The sequence below is a fragment of the Brachypodium distachyon genome, chromosome 3 (assembly GCF_000005505.3).
Source record: "Brachypodium distachyon strain Bd21 chromosome 3, Brachypodium_distachyon_v3.0, whole genome shotgun sequence".
In the NCBI taxonomy this organism is placed as follows: domain Eukaryota; kingdom Viridiplantae; phylum Streptophyta; class Magnoliopsida; order Poales; family Poaceae; genus Brachypodium; species Brachypodium distachyon.
In genome coordinates, this window is record NC_016133.3 from 58,709,627 (window position 1) to 58,733,483 (window position 23,857).

General features: G+C 46.8%; 2 protein-coding genes across 3 annotated transcripts; both read right to left on the bottom strand.

Moving 5' to 3' along the window:
- Positions 1-7,862: 7,862 nt before the first annotated feature.
- LOC100843776 (meiosis-specific protein PAIR3) lies at positions 7,863-14,714 on the bottom strand. 2 transcript variants are annotated; one of them, XM_014900325.2, is made up of 11 exons: positions 14,561-14,714; positions 13,488-13,564; positions 11,706-13,373; positions 11,458-11,605; positions 10,599-10,736; positions 10,459-10,522; positions 10,206-10,355; positions 9,995-10,053; positions 9,103-9,237; positions 8,418-8,509; positions 7,863-8,335 (listed from the first exon to the last, which is right to left on the bottom strand). In XM_014900325.2, the coding sequence occupies exons 2-11, from the start codon at positions 13,515-13,517 to the stop codon at positions 8,267-8,269; spliced, it is 2,553 nt and encodes an 850-aa protein (XP_014755811.1). In that variant the 5' UTR covers positions 13,518-13,564; positions 14,561-14,714; the 3' UTR covers positions 7,863-8,266. The 2 variants fall into 2 exon arrangements, with proteins under 2 accessions (XP_014755811.1, XP_003570685.1); XM_003570637.4 differs by lacking the exon at positions 14,561-14,714 and adding an exon at positions 14,367-14,553.
- Positions 14,715-21,867: 7,153 nt separating this feature from the next.
- LOC104584324 (mastermind-like protein 2) lies at positions 21,868-22,716 on the bottom strand. The gene has a single exon (XM_024461484.1). It carries the CDS (start codon positions 22,714-22,716, stop codon positions 21,868-21,870), a length of 849 nt encoding a protein of 282 aa, XP_024317252.1.
- Positions 22,717-23,857: the final 1,141 nt, after the last annotated feature.

A 23,857-nucleotide genomic window follows, 5' to 3' on the forward strand; every position in this document is an offset into this window, starting at 1 on the left:
CATGCATATGCACGTTCGGCCGGCACTATATCGTGTGCTTGACGAATATATAGATACCAGCAGGTCTTTGATTCCAGGAACGTACACACGTTATCCATGTGCAACGTACGATTGGTTCTCTCTGTATATATTCGCCACGCAAACATTCCCTTTGCCTTTTCCTCTCTTTTGGAACAATTTTTTAGGACCGGCCGGCCGATCGAGCGAGCGCTCCCCGGCCCATTGGCGCTTTCGCACTTTTTGTTAGGCAAGAAGCTAGCGCAGGAACTTTTTGATGCCACTGCAATGCATCCACAATCTCGATCCGCTAGATGCTGAAGGGTAAAATGTTTGGAAGGAGCAGAATGAAGGGGAGTAGTAGTAGATCACACATGCATCGTATGGGATTCTTGATTCGCGATCGAGTTCGTTTTCGAACCATGGTCTGATGATCTTCCACTTTCCGTTGCCTTGAAACGAAATGAGACGGAAGACAAGAATAAAAGCAAGCCGGAATATATGTTTGGGTGCACGATGGAGCAGCGGTTCCATCTTCTCAGGCACCTCGAGATGCACGCCAAATAAAGCGGGAAAGTGTCATTAGTGGGACAACGTCAGGATATTGTGGATTAAGCATGTCACAGGAACTGAGGAACGGCCGTGTTGGCACTCTAAATACTCCTTTGAGTATAATTGGCAATTAGTCATTAGATCAATTAGCAATTAGTCATTATGTAGTAGATGCAGTAGAAACAGGTTGCACAATGCATCCAATTCGATCTCCACAGAAACCTGCCTAAACGGTACGCAGATGCAGGGCCGGGTTAATTAGAGCCAGCGGCTCTCCAAAAGAAGTCTGTCAAAAGCAAGCTGGACGCTCTACTACAGGTCTTTGTTAGTGAGCTGATGGCTGGTGGTACTGGTACGCCACACTAGCTGTAGCCCGCGTCACTTTCACCAAAACCCCTACTTTTCACCGTCAATGTTTTAGAGGCGACAAGTTAACTGACGAGTGACGACGACTACGACAGTATGACTGCCTGACTGACCACAAGGACAAGCGACAAATTAGACGCATGCAGTGCAGCTTACCCGTTCAACTAAACACGACACTTTTCCTTCCCAGTATATGTAGTACCGTTCAAGTCTATAGCTAGACTGTCTAAATCTGTGGACTAGACTGCGACGTGTATATACATACATCAATCAAATACGGTATGAATTAACCGGCAATTGCATGCACGTATATACAAGGCCGGTCGATCATGGATGGATGAATCGCCACGGCGCCAGCAGCGCTCCGATGGATCGGGCAGACAAATCAAAGTCTCCGTCGTCTGTCATCGATCCGACCGACTTTGCCTTGTAGTCACACTAATTTAACTTGGAATCTCCGCCGGGTTCGTAAGCACGCAGTGGAAAATCATAGCAGGACACGCCGTCAGACGGAACAAATTTCCTCTCGGATTATCGACGATTCACTTACTCCAACGTCAAGACGGCATAATCAAGAATCCATCTGTTCATCGTTCAACACCTAATAGCTAGACAGCAACGTGATATGGCCTGGTCGATACATCGATCGATCGGACTGGAGACCTGGCAGGTCGATCAGCTGTCGATCCATTCCCCATGTATACTTTTCTGCATGGACCGATCCCCTCCCCGGTCGTCTTGATCGCCATTAGGCCTTGTTCGGTTGCATGCAAAGAGGAAAATGAACTAAAATCTTGCTCAATCCCTGACATTCCCCTTGGATTGAACGGGTTGGGGCATAAACGAACTAGCCCTTAATTGAATGTCACCGTACTACTGCTCGACTCTTCGTCTTGATCGATCTTGGTCTGGACTGGAGACCAGTTCGTGACAAGGATCGGTTGATGGCCGGTTGCACTTGCATGCGCACCAGATCTGTATCCATCCACTGGATTTTCCGACACCAGTGGACTGTACAGACTCGGTCGTATAGTAGCCGTGCTCGATGAGTATGCTTAGCACTAGATCGCAAGTAGTAGCAACTGTGTCTGGTTGAGCTAGACCGCAACTAAAATCAAACTGGAAGCTCATTAGCTTGGGAGATGTCACCGTGGAATCTGTGACGGCGATTGGCCACGTGAAATGAATTTCAGCCAGACAGCATCGGTACCCCGTTCGATCGAGCTGAGCTTTGTACCGTGCAAAACGAATTAAGAGCTAGCGTGAAAACGGATGCACGGCGGATCGAGCGAGGTAAAAGGTGGATTGGGGAATTTAATCCCGGATCGAGCTCCAGATCGAAATTTTTGAACGTGCATGCGCTGTACGTGGGCAGCTGGGACCTCTGTTCTAAGTGGGCGCACATCCAGCGGTCCAGCTATGGCATGTAGTCACTTACCTCTTCTAAATCAGGGTCCGCCACGTTGATTCTGAAACAAGAATAAAAAGGTTTAGGGGTCAGTCAACGCTGCGTCGTCGCCTTAGAGGAGAAGAGATACACGCCGCTTCTTCTTCTTCTTCTTCTTTTTTCCTACGGAGTAGTAAAATTCAACTCTGTACCACTGTTCAAATCTGACGTTTAAAATCAACTCTGAGTTTTTCTAGGCTTATCCTCGCCAGACTTTGAATCCTGATTTCAGTTTCCTTTTTGCGAAACTTAGAGTTATGATTAGGCACTCGAATCAGCTCGTCCAGGTCTTGCGTCTTTTCAGAGCGGTAACGGTTCTGTTGGTTTTGAAGGGCTGTGTTGTAGAATGGGCTGGTCATAGAACTTTAGCCCGGCAAAAGCCCTTTTATTGTGCTTGGGCCATCCGTGCTGCACCATACGTTGCATGGGCCGCCTCTCCTTAGGTGTTACTGCGACTATGGGCCAGCCCATTTACATGTTATGCCCACCGTGCCCTTCGTTGGACTTTTGTACGGTCCAAAATATTTAGTCCAAAAGGTGAAGGAAGCCTGAACAAGGGTTTGGAGTGATTTTTCTCCTTGCCCGGTCCGTCTCACCACCAGTAGGCTGTAGGCCAAAGCCAATCCACGGACAGCTAGTAATACTATGATTTATTCAAAGCAAGGTAAGTAGAGTATACATCTGTATACACAAAATACATCTCCACTTTCCACAGCTATACTACTATGAGTACGACTACTGCTTATAATGTTTGACGAGACAATTAAGCCTGCACCTAAGAAGAAACCTGCTTATGCTGTATAAGAAAATGAAAAAACGAAGAAACTTCTGAATAGTAAACGATCCCTAGCTAGAGTACGTGTTACATCGACCTTAATGCAAATAGAAGATAATTACTTTCAGGTTAATTGACCGCCATGCAATGCAAGACACGCGGCAATTCTCTGTCCGTCGTGTCCTGTGTTTATGCCGGAGGACAATGATTGTTTTGATCGTGTGTGTCTCTACACGGTGGCTTGTACTTCTCCTCGAACGGAGGTAGCATCTGGACTCGCCATTGATGAGACTCCGGTGACGACGGCAGCTGCACAATGTTGACGGATCCGCCGGAGGAGGAGGGTTCCCCGGCCTGCAGGTCACCTTGCAACGGCCTGGCAGCGGCCCGGGCCCATAAGCCGGACGTGGCCACGAGAACAAGGAGCATGGCCACCACAAGCTTCTTCCCGGCCATCCTGGACATGGAGAGATTTGCAAGTGTATATTACTGACTCTAGCTAGCTTTCCAAAAGCTCGATCACAGCGTTGTTCTTCAGAATTTTGAGCTCTATCAGTCAATCAAAACTAGCAGGCTTTTCTCTGTTTGTATATGTGATGAGCTGTGTAGTGTGAGCTTTGTTGGAAGATCTGGCCGGCTATTTATAAGGGTTAAGCTTAGACTATAGCGAGCCCATGCATGGCAGAGCATGGCATTCAGTAATGCGCGAAAGTTCCACGGATTTTACGTGCGCGTACGTGACGGGCCGGTTAATTTGACAAGTCCACTAGTTCATATATACACTTTCAAATGCATCGATCTACGCGGTTTCTAGTATAGACCGCCTAATGCCAAGTTCATGCATGCATGTCTCATGCAAGTGTCTAGCTAGGCACACAAGTCAGCAGTACGTACTCCCACGAGCTTGAAACAGCCGACGTATGACCCAGTTATGACGGACGATCGATGTACAGTACGTAGCTTTCGACCGGTCATTTCCCTTCGTCAGTGCCGTGAGCACGGTGCCTATATATATCCGGCCCCGACCGGCCGGCCGTCAAGCTAGTCATGGCAGGGAAATTAAGGGAATTGAACTAGTGAAGTCGGGACAACACGTAAGACGGTAAGAACAGAGAACTGAAAGTGGTCGGAACCCGCGTGCTCGGGGTTGTTGAAGCGAACAGAGAAGAAACACTGAAACAGCGCGTAATATAATGTTGTCAGGATATATACCGATGTGTGCGCATGGCTGGTTGCCTCCACAACACGGACGACGTACGGCGCTGTAGCACGGCGGTGCATGATAGTTTTCCTGCCGATGGGAAGTCAAAGGGGGGAACCGTGAGGAACAAGCACTACACACAGAAACTGAGCAGGAAACTCGACAGGAAGTAGCGTACTATACGTACTCCCCTGTTACACACATTAGTTTTCGTCAATTCAAAAATTTAAACAAAAACTATTTTTGTTACTCTGTGGGTTATATGACATGAACTTGGTATCCTGGATTTTTTTTCAAAAGTACTTACTAAGTATATATAATTTTGTATCTTATAAAGAAATAAGTCCATTTTTTCCCTGAACTCATTACGAAGTTCAAAAAACACCCCAACCTATGAAACCGTGCACAAAAAACCCTGAACAATTGAGGGGTTTTGACCCACAACCGGCGTCAGACATTCTCTCTATCCTCTCTTTCTCTAATCGAAAGAACCCTAGAGCAGCAGCCGGCGGCACAACACTATTGACTATGGCGGCGATCTAGCGTCGATTGGCCACAACGGCGCCATTTAATTGATTCCGGTGGTGGCAGGGACTTGAGTGCGGAGCGGATCCGCCCCCGCAGCATGCAGCTCCAAGGAAGCTCACCACGTAGTGAAGCGACACATCGTCCGAGCAGGAGGACTGAGGCATTGTCAATTCGCTGCCAAGGAGGTGGAGCAGATTCAAGAAGCGGCGACGACGAGTATGGAATCGAGCCTAGCTAGGGTTCTGCCAGAGAATATATGATAAATCCTATCAGCTGTGTATAGATTAGTCAATTTTGCATTGCATATTTTGCTCCACCACATTGAAATTTGTTTCTGGCTCTGGTACTGCCCCTATCCTATGTGTCGGAGTCGGACGCATATAGTAGTGATCGAATGTCCTTTTTTTTCTGAACCTTATTTGTTTCAGAATTTTTTGTCAGAAAGAAGGCTATATATCTGTTCTGTTTTTGTCCCTGTCCGCAACTCCAAACACTTCTGAGAAATATATATGTCTGTAGGATCTCTGCCCAACCAGGGGCGGAGCGCCCTGTATGGCAAGCTATGGCCTCTGCCATACCTTGATTGGGCCGGCCAGAGGACGCAGCTCCAGTCTCGTACGACCCGGTCGCTGGCTCAGTGCCATTAACAGGCAAAAAGACCTTCCTCAGTGGTTCTGCCTCCTCGTCTCGTTGTCACTGGGTCTTTGCGTGGCTGCTGCTCGGGTCTGTCCCCCTGTCCGCGGATGAAGGTTGCACACATGCGCACTGCGACAGGCCGTGTGATGTTTTACAATTTTCTATGTATAAAAGTTAGTACTATATGTGGGGTAATCAGCTATGTATGCTAAAAACAAGAGGTTTACACTTTGAATACCCAGTGCTAATATTCTGAGCCCGACCCTGGCTGTAATTGTTCTTCGTACCAATATATTCGATAAATTGGCGGTGAGCGTTTGATTAGGCTTCACTTAGTTAGGTACTCCCTCCATCCCATAATTCTTGTCGTTGTTTTACTTCAAATTTATACTAAAACAGCGACAAGAATTCTGGGACGGAGGGAGTATTTTTCTATCAAAAATATGTTTGCGCACGGATTATATATATTGCCACGTCAATCTAATATTGTGTCATATACTTTAGCGTATCCGTTAGAACTTCGCGCATTGTTCACATCCCGTGTTATCGGTTTTGCCACACCAAAATTTTAGTTCGTCCTCAGCCACCGGCCCCAACATGGTTACCAGCTCAAGGAGTCAAGGAAGAAAATGCAACCGAGGCACCACTAGGCCCATCCACATTGTAAGAACAATCTAGTTATTTGATTTATTCAAGGAAGTACATACAAGCAGAGTATAACTGCTAGCTACCTATGTGTAATTCTGTATACAAAATGCATCTTCACTTTCTTCAACTAATCTGCAGAAATAAAAAGCTTAACTACGACTGAGACGTGCACCTAGATAGGCGACAGAACCAAATTCGAAGCACCGACTGTAATCAAAGGAACCATGCATATGGATGTTAGGTGTATACGAAATTAATTAAGTAACAAATTAACGTGTGGAGTTCTGAACTGTAAGTACTGCAAACTGAAGATAGCACTTCAAGTTTGGTTCCCATGCATGCCAAAGAGTAAAGACACGACAATTATGTTCACTGTGTGCGTCGTGTCTCTGTTCATCTCTTTGCCGGGGGACAGTTAGGGTGGTTATGATCATGGGTGCTACACGATGGCCCCACCGCCATTTCCTCCAACAGCGGCAGCATGTGGACTCGCCATTGCGACCCCGGCGACGGCAGCACGATGTTGATGGAACCGCCGGAGGAGGCTTCTTCCCCGGCGCCGGCGGCGTAAACCTGCTGGTCATGACCTTGCAATGGCCTCGCAGCAGCCCGGATCATCCATGAGCCGGACATAGCCACGAGAACCAAGAAGAGCATGATGGCCACTACAAGCTTCCGGCCGGCCATATTGGACATGGAGAGAGATCAGAGATGGTATGTGTATTACTGATCCTAGCTCACAATCCCTTAATCTGAACTATATATCGATCAAATTAACTAGCTAGCTCCCTAGGCTGTGTGTTTTTGCTCGATGAACTGCACGGCTATTTATAAAGGGCTCTCATGCATGCATGGCATGACTAATTAAGTAAGTATGGATGTTTCCATGGGGTTTCCATGCGTGACCGAAGTGTTAAGTGTACCGGTTCAAACCAATTGCAATGCACGCAATCTACACGTACTTACGTGGTTTCTAACTAGTACTGCGCCAAGTTCGTGTAATGTGTATCAAAACTTACCAAAGTCCGGTCGCCGACGAATGTGGAAACATATACTGATAGAACTTGAAACAGCTAGTTAACGACAGTGTAGGACGGGTTTAGCTTTCGGTCCGACGGTCGCTTCTTCCTTTCTGCTCTCAGTCCGCGCGCGCGACATTGTACATAGCTTGGTGCAAGGGTTCGGGAATACGTGTCAGTTGTTGAACTGGCCAAGTAGTAGTACGGATTTTCTGGTCTAGTCAAAGTCTGTAGTTCACAGTCGCACATTCAGAGAGAAGACAGTGAAACCATTGGAGACGAGACGACCCGTGATACTCGTGCTCCTTTACATAAAGCACCCCCTTGGATCTCTCGTGGCCTGAGTCCTGGCCATCGGATGCATGCAATTTCTGTCGAGGAAAGTGCATGCAGAAGAAGAGAAAATGGCCGACGTACCGGTCTAGTCCATGTCCAGGTTTGACAACATGGAAAAGTTGGTGCACGCAACCTGGCCCACCCGAGGGTTTAATTTCCCCGGTCTTCTTTTGTAACGACAGGTCGGGCTTTATTGTTAGGGAAAAAAAACGCATTTTGTTTCACGAATCTGCGAGTGGAACTGAGATTAAACCTAATAGGACCGCTTATGTTTCTTTTGATTCAAGCATCGCCTCAATGCTAACAACAATATCTGACGCAGACGACGTTGTACTCATGTTGAGAATGTAACAGGAATTAAAGACATCACCAAACGAGTCCATTTGATATCTCCCCGTAACATTCAGATGCAGTTAAGACAAACCTCAGCATTTGCAGTTTTTTACATTACTCGAGAAGAGTGTACTCCCATCTATTTAGAAATGATTCGTGATTAAGGCACCATTGGTGGATAGTTTCCAGGATGGTAACTTAGTGGGCCACGGACGCAAAATAGTAGACAACTCTATAAGGAGCTAAAACAGGAGAAACGATGCCTTCTAAACTGTCTTGGCAGAGCTCAACTTGTAACTGTAAGAAACGAAACCGGCACCATCCGCCTGTACCCTTTATAAAATGGAGCCGCAGATCTGTTTGTGGTGTGGATTATTTACGTCCTACTCATTTCACCTTAGCTGTCTTGTGTAGAGTGGGTGAACTTGTCAATCTGCAGCTTCTATGATGAGCTCCTTGAGCACGCATTTTAGGCTGGTTATCTTCTTTCGAGCTCTCTGCAAAAAAAAATGTCACAGAAAAGGTGAGCATTTTGGTTGATAGGGGAGCCCTGAGGATTAGGAGCTGCATTTGAGTTACCTTCTGAACCTCCGCGATTTTGATTTCGGCGTCGTTGAGCTGAGAGCCAACTGTTTTGTCAGCACGTTGGAGGAGCTTCTTGTGTGACGCTTCTGTTCATATAATATAATCATAAAAGGACACCATATGGTTCAGTGGTAATTCAGATGGCCATTGGTTAGAAACACGGAGCCTTTTCTAATTTATACACAGGTTCCTTGAAGTTGTTGTGATGAATTAATTCCATAAATAATGATAACAATGAGCCAAGACTGTAATTACTTCACTAATCAGTATTTCTTACAGTCATGTGACAATGCAGATTTGACAATCATTCTTTTCAATTGAATGTGTGATTTAACAATATTATTCAGCAACAAACTTCACGCAGGAAACAATTTTGGAATAAAGAATTGAAATGCCTGGATCAGTTATATGATACTCCCTCCGATCCTAAATTCTTGTCGTCGTTTTAGTACAAATTTGAACTAAAACAACAACAAGAATTTAGGATCGGAGGGAGTACAATGTTCCCAATCTATAATTAGGGTGCTCCCATGTTGATAGTTCATAAGGCTCAGTTTTGACAAAGGTCAACATGGTTCCACGATTTTGGAAGTTGTAACAGTATCCATTTGTAATAAATGGTCCAGCAAGTAAATATTTCAATTCATTGTTCCAGTGTCAGGCTGGAAGTTGAACTTACTTTGCTTGTCAGCCACACCCTTAAGTTCGGCATGATATGCTTCAAAAGCCTCGAGAGAGTTCTTGCAACCAAGCAACTGTTGGTTAACCTCCTCCTTGAACTTCTCATGTAGAACCCGTAACTGTTCTTGTTGCTCTGAAACCAGAAGACAGAGGGCCAGGTTATATTAATTTGAGCAGCCAACATTATTCAAGAGAAACAAAGGAAGACATGTGGGAGAAAAGGTAAAGCATGTTCACAAACTAACATGCTTTTAGATTTCCCTCCACGTATGCATATCTTTACTCCTAGAAAAGACTCAGTTGATGGCGGCGGTCCATTACCTTCGGACTATGTCACAAATCATTCAGACGAGAATGAATGTGTACTATATAATCTAAGATAATACTCCTAGATAGTACACCATTCTCTCTAAGCATGTATTGTTAGTCTGTAGCAACGCACGGGTATTGTGCTAGTACAGTAAGGTCCACAAAGCTGCAGATAATAAATAAGGAAAAACGAAGTATATTGGAATCGCGAGCAGATTCACTGCTGAACTAGAATTGTTTTCTCAAATAATTCTTTCTTGGCACGGCTTTTATGCATCAATGTCCAAAGATATTAAAGAACAAAATGAACCTATCCTTATGTTATGTTGAAGTTACCATATGTAGGGTCTAAATAACATGCTGCAACCAGATCATAACTGTATATGGTGTTATGGTTCTTCCCTGACGTCTAAGATGTAAATTGTATCCAAAAAGGTGAATTATGAGTAGTAAGATGGATTAAAACATCTTCATCCCACTATCAAAGATTAACTGCTTTCTGATTTCTGACTGACAGAAATCGTTGTCATAATTCACAGGTGCCCAAATTAATGGTTGCATTGACATAACAAAAACGGTACCTTCAAATGTTGATTCTAGCCGTTTCCTTTTAGTTTTTCCTGCGTTGACCAGCTTATCCCTGAGAGGTGAGAGCACAGTTAAATGCAAAGTATCAACATAGAGCTGCACTATATGTGATACTTTATATATCAAGCGTATATACAGATGGGTGTGCAAATGCAGATAATGAGATAAAATGTAGTTTCTTGGTAGCATAGGAACAAATCTTACACATCAGCCTGCATCTGCACCTCAACCCCCTCAAGGTGCTGGCGTATTATCTCTCCAGTAGCTGCAAGTATCTCAGAACTTTTGATGCTGGTTTCGGACTTGATCTTGGTTTGGAACCTTCCCAGCACCACTAACAACTGATCAAAAGCCCTGGTTCCAGTCGAGAAATGGAATCAAACCAACCAACAATCTCAGACCTAAGATATATATCTGCGTATATGTGTATGTCCTTTTAATACAACTTAAGACGGACCTGATCAGGTAGTCATCTGAACATTGCACTGGTTCTTTGTCCGACATTATAGTTTCTTGTGTTCCTGAATAAATTAGTAAGGACATATTAGTTATGAACTGCAAACCATTAAAGAAAAGAAAGAAGGTAAATAGCTTTACCATTGGCAAAAGGGATAGGTGAAGGTAAGCGCTTTTTGCCACTTCTGCCCTCTTTAAGATGCGATTTCTTGTCCATATGTTCAAGAGGAGATTTATCAGGGCTGTCTACATCTGAAAGCCATTTGCGGGATTTATATCCTGCACATGAAGAATCAAACATTAGTACATCATGAGATTTATATTCTTTGTTTATTGCTATTAATTACGTTGTTTGATCACTTTAGTTCTAGAAAACAAATAACTCGAGCCACATGTTGTTGGAGTCTTGGAGATGTGTAAATTAGAGTGTGTGTGTATATAGTGATCAAACAACGTAATTAATAGCAATAACCAAAGAATACTAAATGAAACACACTTAAAGTAGCATGCATACATATGACAGAATATGCCACATCTTGCTGTTACTACTGAATGACTTCTGTCAGCAAGAACTTCGTACTATAACTAAGGTGTAGCTTATTAGCATACCAGTTAGAGAGCCTTAACCCTAAAGCAGTAAAACCATAGTAGGATTTGGCACTGATAATAATTTAATTAATCAATGCAGGATTTGTATGAAAAATTATGTTAATACAGCAGATGCAAATAGTATGAATATTGGAGGCTCTGCTCCTATTTGTATAACTGGTAACTGACACATAGAGGGACCATTCGATTTATATCTATAGAGAAGAATGTGTTTCTTAGAAGAGTATTGACCTCATGCAGCAGAATAGGAGGGGTAGTATTCTATAAACTGACACAGTCACCTTCTCTTCTATAAATGTAGCATGAAACCCAAAAGGATCAAAATATACTCTAGAAAATAGTGTTTTGCCTGTATGAAGTGTATGGCAGATTGTAAAGTTTGTATTCTGACCTTCTCCAAAGCTTGGAAGAGAAATTTGAGCCCCTTCATCTTCAGTTGGCGAAATGGATGAAAGATATGGTTGTTTTCTGTTCTCTCTTTCTTCTGGAGAATTAGGAGATTCACTGCCAGGCAACTCATCAGTTTTATCCATTTCGTCCTGGACATCAGAAATACATCAATGAGTGACAACAGATAGAGATACTCTGTTAAAAACTAATTAACTAAGGCTGGATATGCTTTAGAGATTTGAAGTCTACCAATGGCTCAGATCCTGGATCCGAAGAATAGGAACTTGATCTTGACCTGTTCACACTTTTTGGATATTTGGCGCTGTACATGTCATCATCTAGCATTTTACTTCTTTGGTGGGAGTCGTTTACATTAGCTGCAAAAGTAGGGCTTGCAAAGTCATCTGGCATGTCCCTGAATCTGTCTGCCAATGGACTTGCAAACTTCTCTCCAAGTTTACCATATATCTGAGGACTTGCCTCACGATCCCATGGGTACATTTTCGGTTCGGGTGATGGACTAGCAGCCGCAGACTGTGGCGAGTTAAAACTATTCCCCCCTGCTGTCTGTGCCTGAGGATTTCTGTCTGGAGCTTTGTTCAAACTGTCATTCTCCTTCTGATGCAGTGAAGAAGAACAATTTCCCTTGTTGTTCGAAACATTCTGAGAAGAGAGCTTATCTTCACCACCATTCAGTGCCTTGGCCAGCAAATTTTCTGAAATCTCCATTTTCCGGGCCTCAACTTTAGCCATTTCATTCAGGATTTTCTCCCTTTTAGGGCTTCTAGAACAGCTCTCAGCAGTTTTTCCAGTTCGGGACAAAGAAGAAAAGGAGGTGGTTTTCTCTCCCTTATTCTCTGATGGTACATTTTGAGAAGGCATCTGTCTTTCCCTATCATCATGTGTGGTCTTATGGGAAATCCTGTCAGAATAATGTATCTTCTTAGGCTCCACTTTAGCCTTCCTATTCGAGCTTCTAAGATTTCTCAAGGAGCCAGAGTTACCAGTTACAGATTTCCCCACTGTTTTAGGTGTGCATTTCTCGTTGAAAACAAATACGTTGTCCAGCGTTTTCTGCTTGGGTGCAGAACGTGAGGTAGTAGACAATGGTTTCTTTGCACTCTGGCTCTTATTCTGCTGCTTGGAGGCTGCTGGTGCTTTCTTGCGTCCCAAGGTGCGAGTAATAGGTCTTATCTCAACTACTTGTGGAGTATCAGAATCTGACTCAATTGGATCGGAGGATGGTTTACACTTTGTATGGTTGGCTGTTTGACAGTTCAACAGATCAGGTGTCTTGATATTTTCAGGAACTGGCGAAGTGTAAAGCTTCTTATTCCCTGAGGATGGTCTGTTGGCGATTCGACTCTTAGGCAGGTCAGGTGCCTCAATGTCTTCAGGGTTTGGTGAAGCAACAGCCTCCTTGGTTTGTGAAGTACCACCAAGGATCTCCCAGAGCTTCATCCTGAGTATTTCGCTGGTGGGCTTGGTTTTGTCTGCAGATTCCACTTGGCGCTTTCCTTGTGAACTCACAAGTGGTGTCTTTTCTAATTGATCAAGCTGGCTATCTTGTTCTTTTCTTGTCCCAAAGGAAAAGGTTCCCGTTTGCTCACATGCATTATTATCAGGTTGTGACACAGAAACCTTAATAGAGACGGCTTCAGGTGCCTCTGTAGCAGATCCATCATGTTTTGCAACTTCTTGTGAGGCCCTGAGTGAAGCAACATAACCTTTAGGGGGTCTAGATCCTCCATCAGTTGCTTGAGACAAATTCCTCTCGAATGCAGGAACGTTAGCAGCATCTCTGCCTCTTGATACAGAACCTGCCCTCGGAATTGCGATGCCAATTGAGACCTTGGGGAATTTACCAGATGGATACTGGTTGCTGGCCAAGCTCCTCCAGTGATCACTTGATGTAGCCTAGACACATTATAATGCATGAATTGTTAAGTACTAGTGTACTACAATGAATGAACAGATGATTCTGAAATAGAAAACACATTCCACAATTTAGCAGAGGAAATTGCTACTCACTTTCTGGAGGTTCGGTAGCTCAATTTCCATCAGTGCAGCTGCTGAATTAATAATATGCCAAATTAACTGAGTCGAACCTGATAAATAGGAAACAACTGCATTAGACAAGCTTCCAACAATGTTAAAGCATATTTAAGAATCAAGTTAAGCTTCAGCATATACAGAATAGAAGCATCACCTAGAAAGCATGGTGCAGGGAAAAAAAACTTGGCAGCACATTTACAGTATGCAGCCATATGAGAAAATGCAAAAACATGGGTTAAGGGGAAAAAGGAAAATCATACTTGACCCTTTATCTAGATGACAAGATAGAAGTAGATATGAGGTGCATCAATTAAAAGACATTAAAACCGTTTATGGAAATACTGTATGTGGCTATCACCTATCAGCCATGCCTGACAGGTTCACACAATGTAGAAATGAACACTAACATTGAACTGCATCATATATGTCAAGTATAAACTGCTCGGACATGTCAAGTATAAATTGCTCATGTGGCTGCATTATATATGCCATTTTTGAATGTATATGACGGGATACTGAGAACCCTAACATGAATTAATTTGCCATTGCAATACAAAACGGAGAATCAATTTAAACAGGCTGGTCGCAGTAAGACCAACTCCACCAGCAGCCCTAGCCGATGCCCCCCATCCAACTCCCCAATTTAATTCGCATCCCAAATCCCTTCCGGGATCCCCCAAACTCGGCCGCCGGCTCGGGGCTCCCCATCCCACAAGGACTCCAACGCTCGCGATCGCGCTCCATCTGCCGCCGGACTAGACGCGGCTACACGGACCGGGCCGCTACCGCGACGAGGTACGAGAAGGGGAGAACAGAAGGAAGGGAGAGAATGGGAGATCAGGCACCGGGGCGAACCGGATTTGTACGGGGCGGCGATGAAACCCGGAAGGCGAAGTGGATCCGGGCGCCCAGCCGCGAGAGGCGGTGGCTGTCGGAGGCGGCGACTACGGCGGTTGAGGGAGGCGGCAACGGCGGCGGTTGATGCGACCAGGGACGGAGCTAGAATTCGCGGTTGGAGGGGGCTAGAACTAGATGAAGTGAGGACTGACCTTCCCTTGAGCGCTGGAGCAGATGAGCAGTGGAGGCGAGCCGGCGGCCAGGCGACGAGGAGACGGAAGCAATCGCCTGACGTTTTTTTTTTTTTTGAACTGAGCGCCTCTTTTTTGAAATTTTGAACTGAGCGCCTGAAGTCTTGACGACAAATGAACAAACTCGATCTCTTCCGATGTGGGCATGTGGCCTACGGGCTTGTAAAGTTTCCTTGGACGGGCTTCGAAATGATTATTTTTTTCAGAAGTTGGGGCAGCCAGCAACCGGGGCTAATTAGTAATCGTTTAATGTTCTCGAAAAAAAAAGTAACCGTTTAATTTTCGCTAAAAAAAGTAATCATTTAATTTCGCTTAAAAAAAGTATTCTGGTGACTTTTTATTACATGTACTATACGTTTTTTAGGCATAAATACATTCATATTTTGACAAATTTGAGTCACTTAATATGAGACGGAGGGAGTAATCGTTTAATAAGATGACGAAGCAGAGGCTGCAAGAATTAAAATACGCTTTGTATATTTTGTGCAATACTGTAGCTCCAAACATTTTTGAGAAATATATATGTTTGGAGAAAGAAAAGGCAACGGCCAAGATCCCATCAATAGTCATTAACAACAATTGGCTAGTAGTATGATACAATGATTTATTCCAGGAAGTATACATATAAATACAACGCAACCTACGTGTGTACAAAATACATCTTCACTTTCTTCATCCATGCACGACTACTTAGAGTGTCGGCCAAACCAAAAAGGCCTAACCGACAAATTAACCTTGCACCTTGAAAGTACGCACTGCTAAAAAACCTAAGTTGAAGCACCGACTATAAATAAGAATAAACAAAGAAACAATTGGATGCTAGCTGTTCTTATATGAAATCAACAAACGAAGACTTGTGAATTGTAATTAACGTTCCCTACGTTACATCGATCAGTACTGCAGTAGATCGATCGAAGATACGAGAATTAATCCCCTGCTGGCGTAGTTTCTTGAGTTTGTTCGTCTCTACGGGGCGGCCGGGGGACAATGCAAGGTATGATCGTTTGTCTTCCCACACGGTTGCTGCCACTTTTTCTCGAACAGAGGTAGCTTGTGGCCTGGCCGTTCCGCCGGCGGCGCAGCGTTGGTGGATCCACCGGAGGAGGGTTCCCCGGCGGCGTTGACCTGGTCACCTTGCAACGGCCTCGTAGCTGTGGCCCGGGTCCATGAGCCGGAGATGGCCACGAGAACCAAGAGCATGGCCACGACAAGCTTCTTCCCGGCCATCGTACGTGGACAATGGGGAGCTGAGAGATAATGGTGCAGTGATTCCAAGCCCTCTCTGTATATCGTGATTTTGAGCTATATCTCGATTGATCAAATTAACTGGCTGGCTAGGCTTTGCTCTATCTCTGTAGTATTGTTGTGAGCCTTTGTTTGTAGATCCAGCGGGCTTTTATAAGGCCAAGCTTGCTAGCTCCCATGCATATACCTTGCATGTGGCAGAAACAAACTAGGAAAATTCCATGGGTTTTTTTTACGTGCGTGGCAGACCAGTTAATTTGACATGCATACCAGTTCAAACTTCAAACTTCCAATGCATGCATCGACGCGGTTTTCTAGCATAGCTTGCTAGCCAGTAGAACAGCCAAGCCAACTCGATCCATATACATGCATGATATGTACGTCATGTGAAAAAGTCGGTCGGTCGACGCATGCACGCACTTTCTCACGACACCGAACTTGAAACAACTAACGACCGGCGCGATGGTTGCAAGGAGCGACAGGTTAATTTAGCGCCTTTCGGTCGTTGGGTCCCTTCCTTTCTGCCGTGGCCCCATGGGCGCGCTGGGAACTGCAAGTCGCGACACGCACCTGGCAATGGGAAGACGGCGAACCGATCAAAGATTCAAAGTGTGTCCGGGACGCGGGCGCATTGCTACGACTGTCGTCGGTTCAAAGCGAAACAACACGTACTGTACGATCCAAAAGGGGCCGGAGAAAATGTCAGCGGACAACGATACGTACCGACGTTTTTGCATTGCATGCGCCGAAGCAACACTACTGTAGCTTGGCGTGGTCACGTTCCTAGTTCCTACGTATCGATGGAAATTCAAAGGGATAGTACGTCATGCATGGAGAACACTACTTCGCTAGCACCACGCAGGATGGAAACGAAATATTCGTACAAGAGGAAAAAGTAAGAAGGATGTCTGGGTTAAATTTCTTACGAGTTTCTTGATCTAAATTCACGAGCTACGTAGTAGCACGCATATGTTTTGGGTCAATTCGTAGGGTAATTTTTCTTGCCAAAAATTATATACTACTCCAGTAGCTAGCCTTCCGGAGATGTAAGTAATACGCTTAATTATGAGCTCACCGAATCTGCCGTGTAAGTCGTTGAACTAGCCCAAGTCAAACATTCTCTGTTCAAGTCAAAGTCTGTCATTCAGTCACACAACCACGGAGAATGACCGAGACACCGTTGGAGACGACCCGTGATACTCGTGCTCCGGACAAGAAGAACCCTCGGATGTTTTATAGCCTGAGTCCTGGCCATCGATCGGATGCATGCATTTGAGTGGCCAGGATACTTGACCAGTCTAGTTCAGTGGCAGGTTTGACGCTACGGCAAAGTGCGTCGACGCGCCTTCAAAAAAAAAAAAAAAGAGTGCGTCGACGCATCTTGGCCCGCTACAGGATTTCCGTGCATGGTCTATCTTTTTAGTAACAATATGGCTTCATTGACTGATAGTTCTAAGAACAAAGACGGATACATAAGAACTAAGTTTTGAAATTTCTACTGTATTTTTAATTTGAGGATACTTTAGGGCAACTTCAATGGACTTAAGTACCGGTCGTTGGAGCAACTTTTACGATGAATAAAATATTTCAACCTTTACCTTCTAGTATCGACTTAAGTACCGAACTATTGAAGTTGCCTTAGGAAACAACAAAAAAATTAAAATATGTGGGGACAGGGCCGCGGCACTCGGGCCTCCTTTCATCCTCGCGGTCCGAAATTGGGCGAGTTGGACAGGGGCCCAGGCATAGAATTTCCTGCATCCGGAGTTTGGTGGCAGGGTGGACCGTAGAGACCTTGGTGCACGATGCTCATGGCCCATGGAGGCCCGGGCCACCATCCGGCCCATCCCGACACACCTCTGTAACGCGCCGTGTAGTAGCATGGACGGTGGGGCGACTCGAACCCGTGCTGCTCGATGTTGCTCTTTCCACGGCTGTACTACTTGATATGCTTGCTGCATTTTAGGTGTTTGACGTAATGCCTCAAAGAAACGAGGTGTCTTGGAATGCAGACGTTGGTCCAGCGCGCAAAAGAGAAAATACTGTGGACTGATGATGGTTTATGTAGGACTGATGTAACTTTGAGTGCTTGCAAGTTTGAAATTGCACTGGTCGGGAAGATGATGTCCTTCATAAATTACTTTTTCTATCAATTTTTTTTCTCGAACACGTCCTGGAAGCATGTCATTTTAACCTCAAGGAATTTACAAGATTTACAACATGAGCACTTCACACGCCAACGGCGAGGCCAAGAAAGAAAAATTTCGGAAAAAAACGACCGTCCTTGCCGTTTATTTAGCTTCGTCGTCAGTTTCTGCCTACGTATATATGATCAGCTAGCACCCGCCGTTTGGGTTCCAGGTCTGGCACGAGTGACTTGCTCCACCCGGCCCTTGCAGCTGTTGCAGATACACCTGCCGGATAAACCTGACGACGGAGTAGCCGGCGCCGGTGGCTTCCCCGGCCTGTTCCTCTCCCGCCAACGGCCGCGCCGCCACCGCCGAGAACGCCATCGCCATCATCACCACGATCATCACCGGCAGAACGAGCTTCGCCATCGCTGCGGCGGCCATAAGCTTTATGTATCTTCCCTCGCTCTTTTTTTTGCAGGTATTCCCCTCTCTTTTTGCCTAGCTATATCCTGAATCGGGTGCTGGAGGAGCTAGCTATGGAACTTAATTTACAATGTGCAAAGAAGGTACAGACTTCTGACATGTTATATATAGAGGCCACGCATCACGCATGGAGAGGGAGCTCTCAGGGCCGGAAGCTGCTTGCTGGTAAAGTGGGCTGGCGCATGTGTTTGACTAACAGGAACTTCACAACGAGTGATGCAATGCAAGTATGCAGCTTTCGGTAGTAGGCAGCTGGACCTGACCAGCAGTCGGATCAATATATCGAGCAATGTGAAATGTGTACTCACGCGTTCCGGACCAATGCAAGCAGACTAAAACTCCAAGTAAAGCAGAATTGGTCAAGAAAACCTTTAGATTGGGCCCAACGATGTACTAGCATTACAGAACGGGAACAATTGTACGTAGAAGTACGTGGTCAAGTGAAGTGTGTTACGTGCTTGCATATTGCTTTGCTGTAAGCAAATAAGCTGGACTTGTCCTGAAGTCTTGTCTGACTTGGAATGGCCGAGTCACTCTGGTCAATGATCGCGTAGTGCATGTACTTTATTCGACAACTCGTTTGCATATGGTCAAATGTCATGGATTTCTTCTCATGGAGCACGACAGCCAGCCTACTCTTCAACTGTTCTTCGTTGGTCAGAAGTTAGTGCAGTTCATTCTTTTTGTTTCCTTCCAAATGTTCAAGTCAGAGTAGTCCTGGCAAATTTCCAAGAAAATGCACCTTGTACTGTTCTTTTCCGTGCGTTTCAAGTCGATATACTGTACATTGATCGTACGAGTATTATCCACGATATTTCTATGGCACGCCACTGGACTTTTTTCTTTTTCTTTCAGAAAGCAGGCAACTGCTCCAGGTGTCCGTTTCAAGCGCTTGGAAGTTGGACTTAGGAGATCTATGAACTGAAATTCCAGCATGGGGTTTGACCTACAGCTGGTTCGCAACTCACGATGCATAACTGAAACACGGTTAATTCTGGGTTTGTCGTTCCATGTTGGACATTCAACGGCCGTATAAATAAATTTCTGCATTGCCAGTACGTGCCACACTGTTAGGAAATTTCGGCAGGAAGGATTATTTACTGACCCAAGATTAATTCAAGGTCACGTTCCGCTCTTACGAAAAGCTTGCAATTAACCGTCTAGCGAATCTGCCCTTGTTGTATTCGACAGACAGACAGACAAACCAGGACCGTCCCAAACTTCCAGGATTCTTTTTCATTTTTTTACGAAAATTTACTGAGTTCGTTTTCGCATCAACATTTTGAGCTGAGTTTGAATTACAAGAGCCTTTTTTTAGAGATGAAATTTCAAAATAGGTTTACTTCAGTATTAGTGTCGCCTGCAATCCTGTCAGTGAATAATCAGAATGATGGTCGCCTCCAATCCTGTTAGTAGATTGGGCCCAACGATGTAGTACTGGACTTGTTTTTGGGAAGACTGGTGGCCTGGTGATTGAAGCAAATTCTTCGCTTAGTCCTCGAAAAAGGCCGAGCACCCTTGGGTATTCTTGTTGGGTTTCGTCCTAACATGATGGGCTTAGGTACTCACAGTCAGGCTGGGCTTTGTCTGTTCGATTAGCTCAGTCCAAAGTCCAAACTCGGGTGCCCACGGACTGGGTCAGCCTGATTTGGGTATTCGGCCTACACTTGACCCGACCTCCTTTTTCTTTCCAATTTCCTGCTGAATATCCTGGTCTTTGGGCCACGATCTACAGGTAAACTGTCAATTTTTTCAGTGGACTCTCCCAGGACCAGGAGCCCAGCTTAAACACCAGGGGCCCGTCAAGCGATCGCCGGGCCTTGTTTTGGCCCGCGGCCACCAAGAGGAGTCGAGCCCCGGCGCTGTACGGGCGTTGATCCATTCCACTGAAACCTCCCCGATCCCAAGTCGGTCGGACCTTTCAAAACGCGGTATTCCCCGCGTCTCCGTCTGCTATTTCCCCAGGCAATCTAGGAGCAGGAGAGGGCCCCCGAATCTCCCCTGTCCCCGGCGGCCCTGTCCACCGATCCGAGGCGGCCTGATACTGACAGCACTCCAGCCCTCAACCATACGAGGACGACCCAGTCGTCTCTTCCCCGGTCATATAAATTGCCGCTCACTGCAGCCCTTCCAAGCACCCCAACAAACAATCCACAACCACAAGCTCAGAGCTCAGCAGCAGCCGTTTAATTTCAGCTTCCGAGTTTCCAACACCACAAGCAACACTAGTACTATCAGCCAAGTCGCCGGAGATCGCTCTTCTTTACTCTGCTCTGCGTTGCAGCAAGTCCGGAAAAATGTGCCGGATCAGCTGCTGCTTCGGCGGGGACGGCGGGAAGGAGGAGAGCCGTGGCGCTCCGGCTGCGGCGGCGCACCCGCGTTACGTGCCCAGGAGGGGGCAGGTGCTCAGGACAGCGCTGGGGACGCTCCTGAGCTGCTGGCACCGCCGCCCCGCCAGGACCCAGCCTCTGCCGCTGTGAGGAGATAGGGGTGCTGAGTGCTGCTGACAACAATTTAGGATCCCCTGGAGCCGACGAGCAAATGTAGCTCGATTTATCAAGACTATTCTTCTTGTCGCGAGAGATTTCAGTAGTGCATTCTGGCAGGCATTTTGGGATGCGAAATAAGTTCGTCTTGGTTCTATCAAATATTTCGTTTGAGTAGGCATGTTGAATTTTTTATGTATCTTGCTTGCCCTCTTGGCAACTTGTGAATTTCTTGCAATCCTGATGAAGGTCTTTTGGCGCGTCATGAACTCTTGAGTCAGCTATTCAGGTGCTTGATTTCTTCCATTGAACGTACTAGTATGTAGGTAGTGGTATCTGAGTAGTCGTACGGAGCGGAGAAACAGTCAGCGGAGAGAGCACTTTTTTTTTCCTGTATTGTTTCAAACAAGAGTACAAGACATGTGTCTCCCTCGAAAGAGAAGGGGCTGGACCTGACGTCCAAAACAACTAACGATGGTGGGGGTAAAGTCAGAGGTCAAGGTCAGCGTTTAGACTTGGATTTGGCATTGGACTTGTTTAATTAGTCAGTTCTCGGTCTCCCTGTTGCCATGGTCGGATCTGAAATCGTGTTGGCTGCACTTGCTGCAGCAGTGGTTCAATCAGATTGGTCCTTGAAAGAAAGTTCAGCACTGGACAAATGTCGTTGCATTGTCTGAAGCAAAAAAATAACTTTGATTGCTTCTGAACGTTGACTATGGTCCACATTTTCTCACACCCACGCGTACGAGCCTCAACGGAGCAACGTCATTGCAAGAGCCTCTTCAATTGAAAGGATTCTCATATATTTTTTGTTCCGAAGAAATACATGTCTAAAATCCAGTAGTACAATGAAACAACAATTCAATTTGTATTTGTACGGTATAAACAAACAAACAAATTTCGATGAACTAGAAAAAACGGTTTACTGTGGCGAGTCATCATCGTCTCCGCCGTCTGCCCGTGCGCTGCCTGGCGGCGAAACCTCGGCATCCACAAAACGCTTCTCATCACCGCCGCCGTCGATGCAGTCCCGTGCGCCGCTCCCCTCGTTCCCTGCCCCAGATAACACCGAAGCCTCCGCCGACGCCGGCGCCATTGCTCCGGCAGAATCGCCTGTCGCCAGGACCGGGACCATGGGCTCCCAGCTGCACCCCTGGAACTCCCCTGCAGCTTCGGACGCGTAAAAGTTGTCAAGCCGGAACTGAGGAAGCATTCCCCCCGCCGTGCCCGCGTCATGGTGGTTGACGAATTCGGGAACGAAGTACGGCTGCTGCTGCTGCTGATGCGTGAACGGCATTGTCGGCCCCTGTTGCTGCTGTTGCCTGAATGCCATTATCGCCCCCTGTTGCTGCTGCTGCTGCGCGAACGGCATTGTCGGCCGTTGTTGCTGCGCCGCGAAACACGGCGGTGGCCACAGGGAGCTTGGCAACAGCCCTTGCCGTCCCAGCCGGAAGTACTCCTCCATGTGCTGCCGGATCACCCGCGCCTCGCGCATCTCTTCCGTCTCCGGCTGCGGCTGCTGCGGCTGTTGCTGCTGAGGAGAAGGTCGTGAGGCCGACGGCGGCGAGACCGCTTGACCACCCGCCGCTGGGCCCGAAGGCCGCATCGTGGCCATCGCCTGACGCTGCCGCGCCTGGCCGATGAACGGCACCGGCTCCTGGCCGCGGTACCCCGCCGGTGGCCGCGGCGCCTGCGCCCCGTGATACTGATACCCCATAGGAGCAGCCGCCTGGCCGCGGTACCCTGCCGACATCGGCATTGGCATCGGCATGGGTGCGCGAGGGCGGCCACGCATGGCCATCGGCCTCCCAGCTGCAAGTCCTCTTCCGGCGCCTCCGAACGGAACCTGCGTGTTGCCGCCGCCGTGTGGTACCATGGGCCGTGTTTGTGTCAGAACTTGCTGTGTTGGTGGGCCGAGCTGCGGGCCGTGGTTCCGGAGGCGAGCCCGCTTCGCCGTGGCGGCATCCCGGCACGGCGGCTGCCGCTCCTGCAGCACGGGCCTCTTGCCGGCCAGTTTCTCCGAGAGCTTGTTTGGATGCCCAGGCTGGTCATGGCCCGAGGACGTCGGCCCTAATGGGCTCTCTGTCTGGTCCTCGGAGCAGCTGGGCCCGGCCTCGTCGTCGTTCGTCCCTTTATCCCTCGGGGTCACGTAGATCTTGCACATCACGTAGTCGTCCAACTGCCCAAAAATAAATTCGGATCAAAACCAAATAGAGAGAAAACATCACTTTAAGAAAAAGAGTGAGAGAGAGAGAGAGGCTAGCTAGCTTACGATGCTGTTGTCGCCGCCGTTCTTGTCGATCTCGTTCGCGTATTCGGGGACCATGAGCTCTTGCATGAGCCACTTGGTCTTCTCCTCCGACCCGATGGGGCCCCGGAAGTATCCCAGCACGCGCTCGCTGTAGACGGTCCCGTCGCTGGTGGATGACTTGTTGTCTTGGATCGACGAGTCCTTGCTGCCCGTCGACGCCTTCCAGCGCCCGAGCCTGTCGTTCGTGTTCCGGGCCGGCCGCTTCCCTTGATCGTACTTGCGTTCCCGAGGCGACAGGAAGTACCATTCCTTCTCGCCCCGCTTCGCATGCTTCTCTGCATCACCGGTCAACATGCTAATATAAAACGGAGGGAGTAACTCCTCAAGGGGGAAACATATAATCTCGATATCATCATGTTTTTATAAACTCAAGGAGTGAAATCTTGGCTTGCGTTGTAGCTTAAACTTTGGTAAGCTTAAGCTATGTGTGCTTGCAAGAGCTACGGAGTATGTGCAATTCGAATCATGGGTGAGACAATACACAAGAAGAAGCGGCGGGGTACGCACGTACGTACCGATAAGCTGGTTGGGGTGGCACGTGTACACATTGTCCTCGATGATGCGATCATTGGGGACGTGCTGCCTGCCCTGCAGCTTAGGG

Excerpts from the sequence above, each read along its gene's own strand:
- LOC100843776 (XM_014900325.2), bottom strand. The coding sequence starts at position 13,517 with ATGGAAATTGAGCTACCGAACCTCCAGAAA. Across the intron at positions 10,356-10,458 it reads TCAGATGACTACCTGATCAG|GGCTTTTGATCAGTTGTTAG; the intron begins GTCCGTCTTAAG and ends GACTGGAACCAG. Across the intron at positions 9,238-9,994 it reads GCTAGAATCAACATTTGAAG|AGCAACAAGAACAGTTACGG; the intron begins GTACCGTTTTTG and ends TTCTGGTTTCAG.
- LOC104584324 (XM_024461484.1), bottom strand. The coding sequence starts at position 22,716 with ATGCCGATGCCAATGCCGATGTCGGCAGGGTACCGCGGCCAGGCGGCT.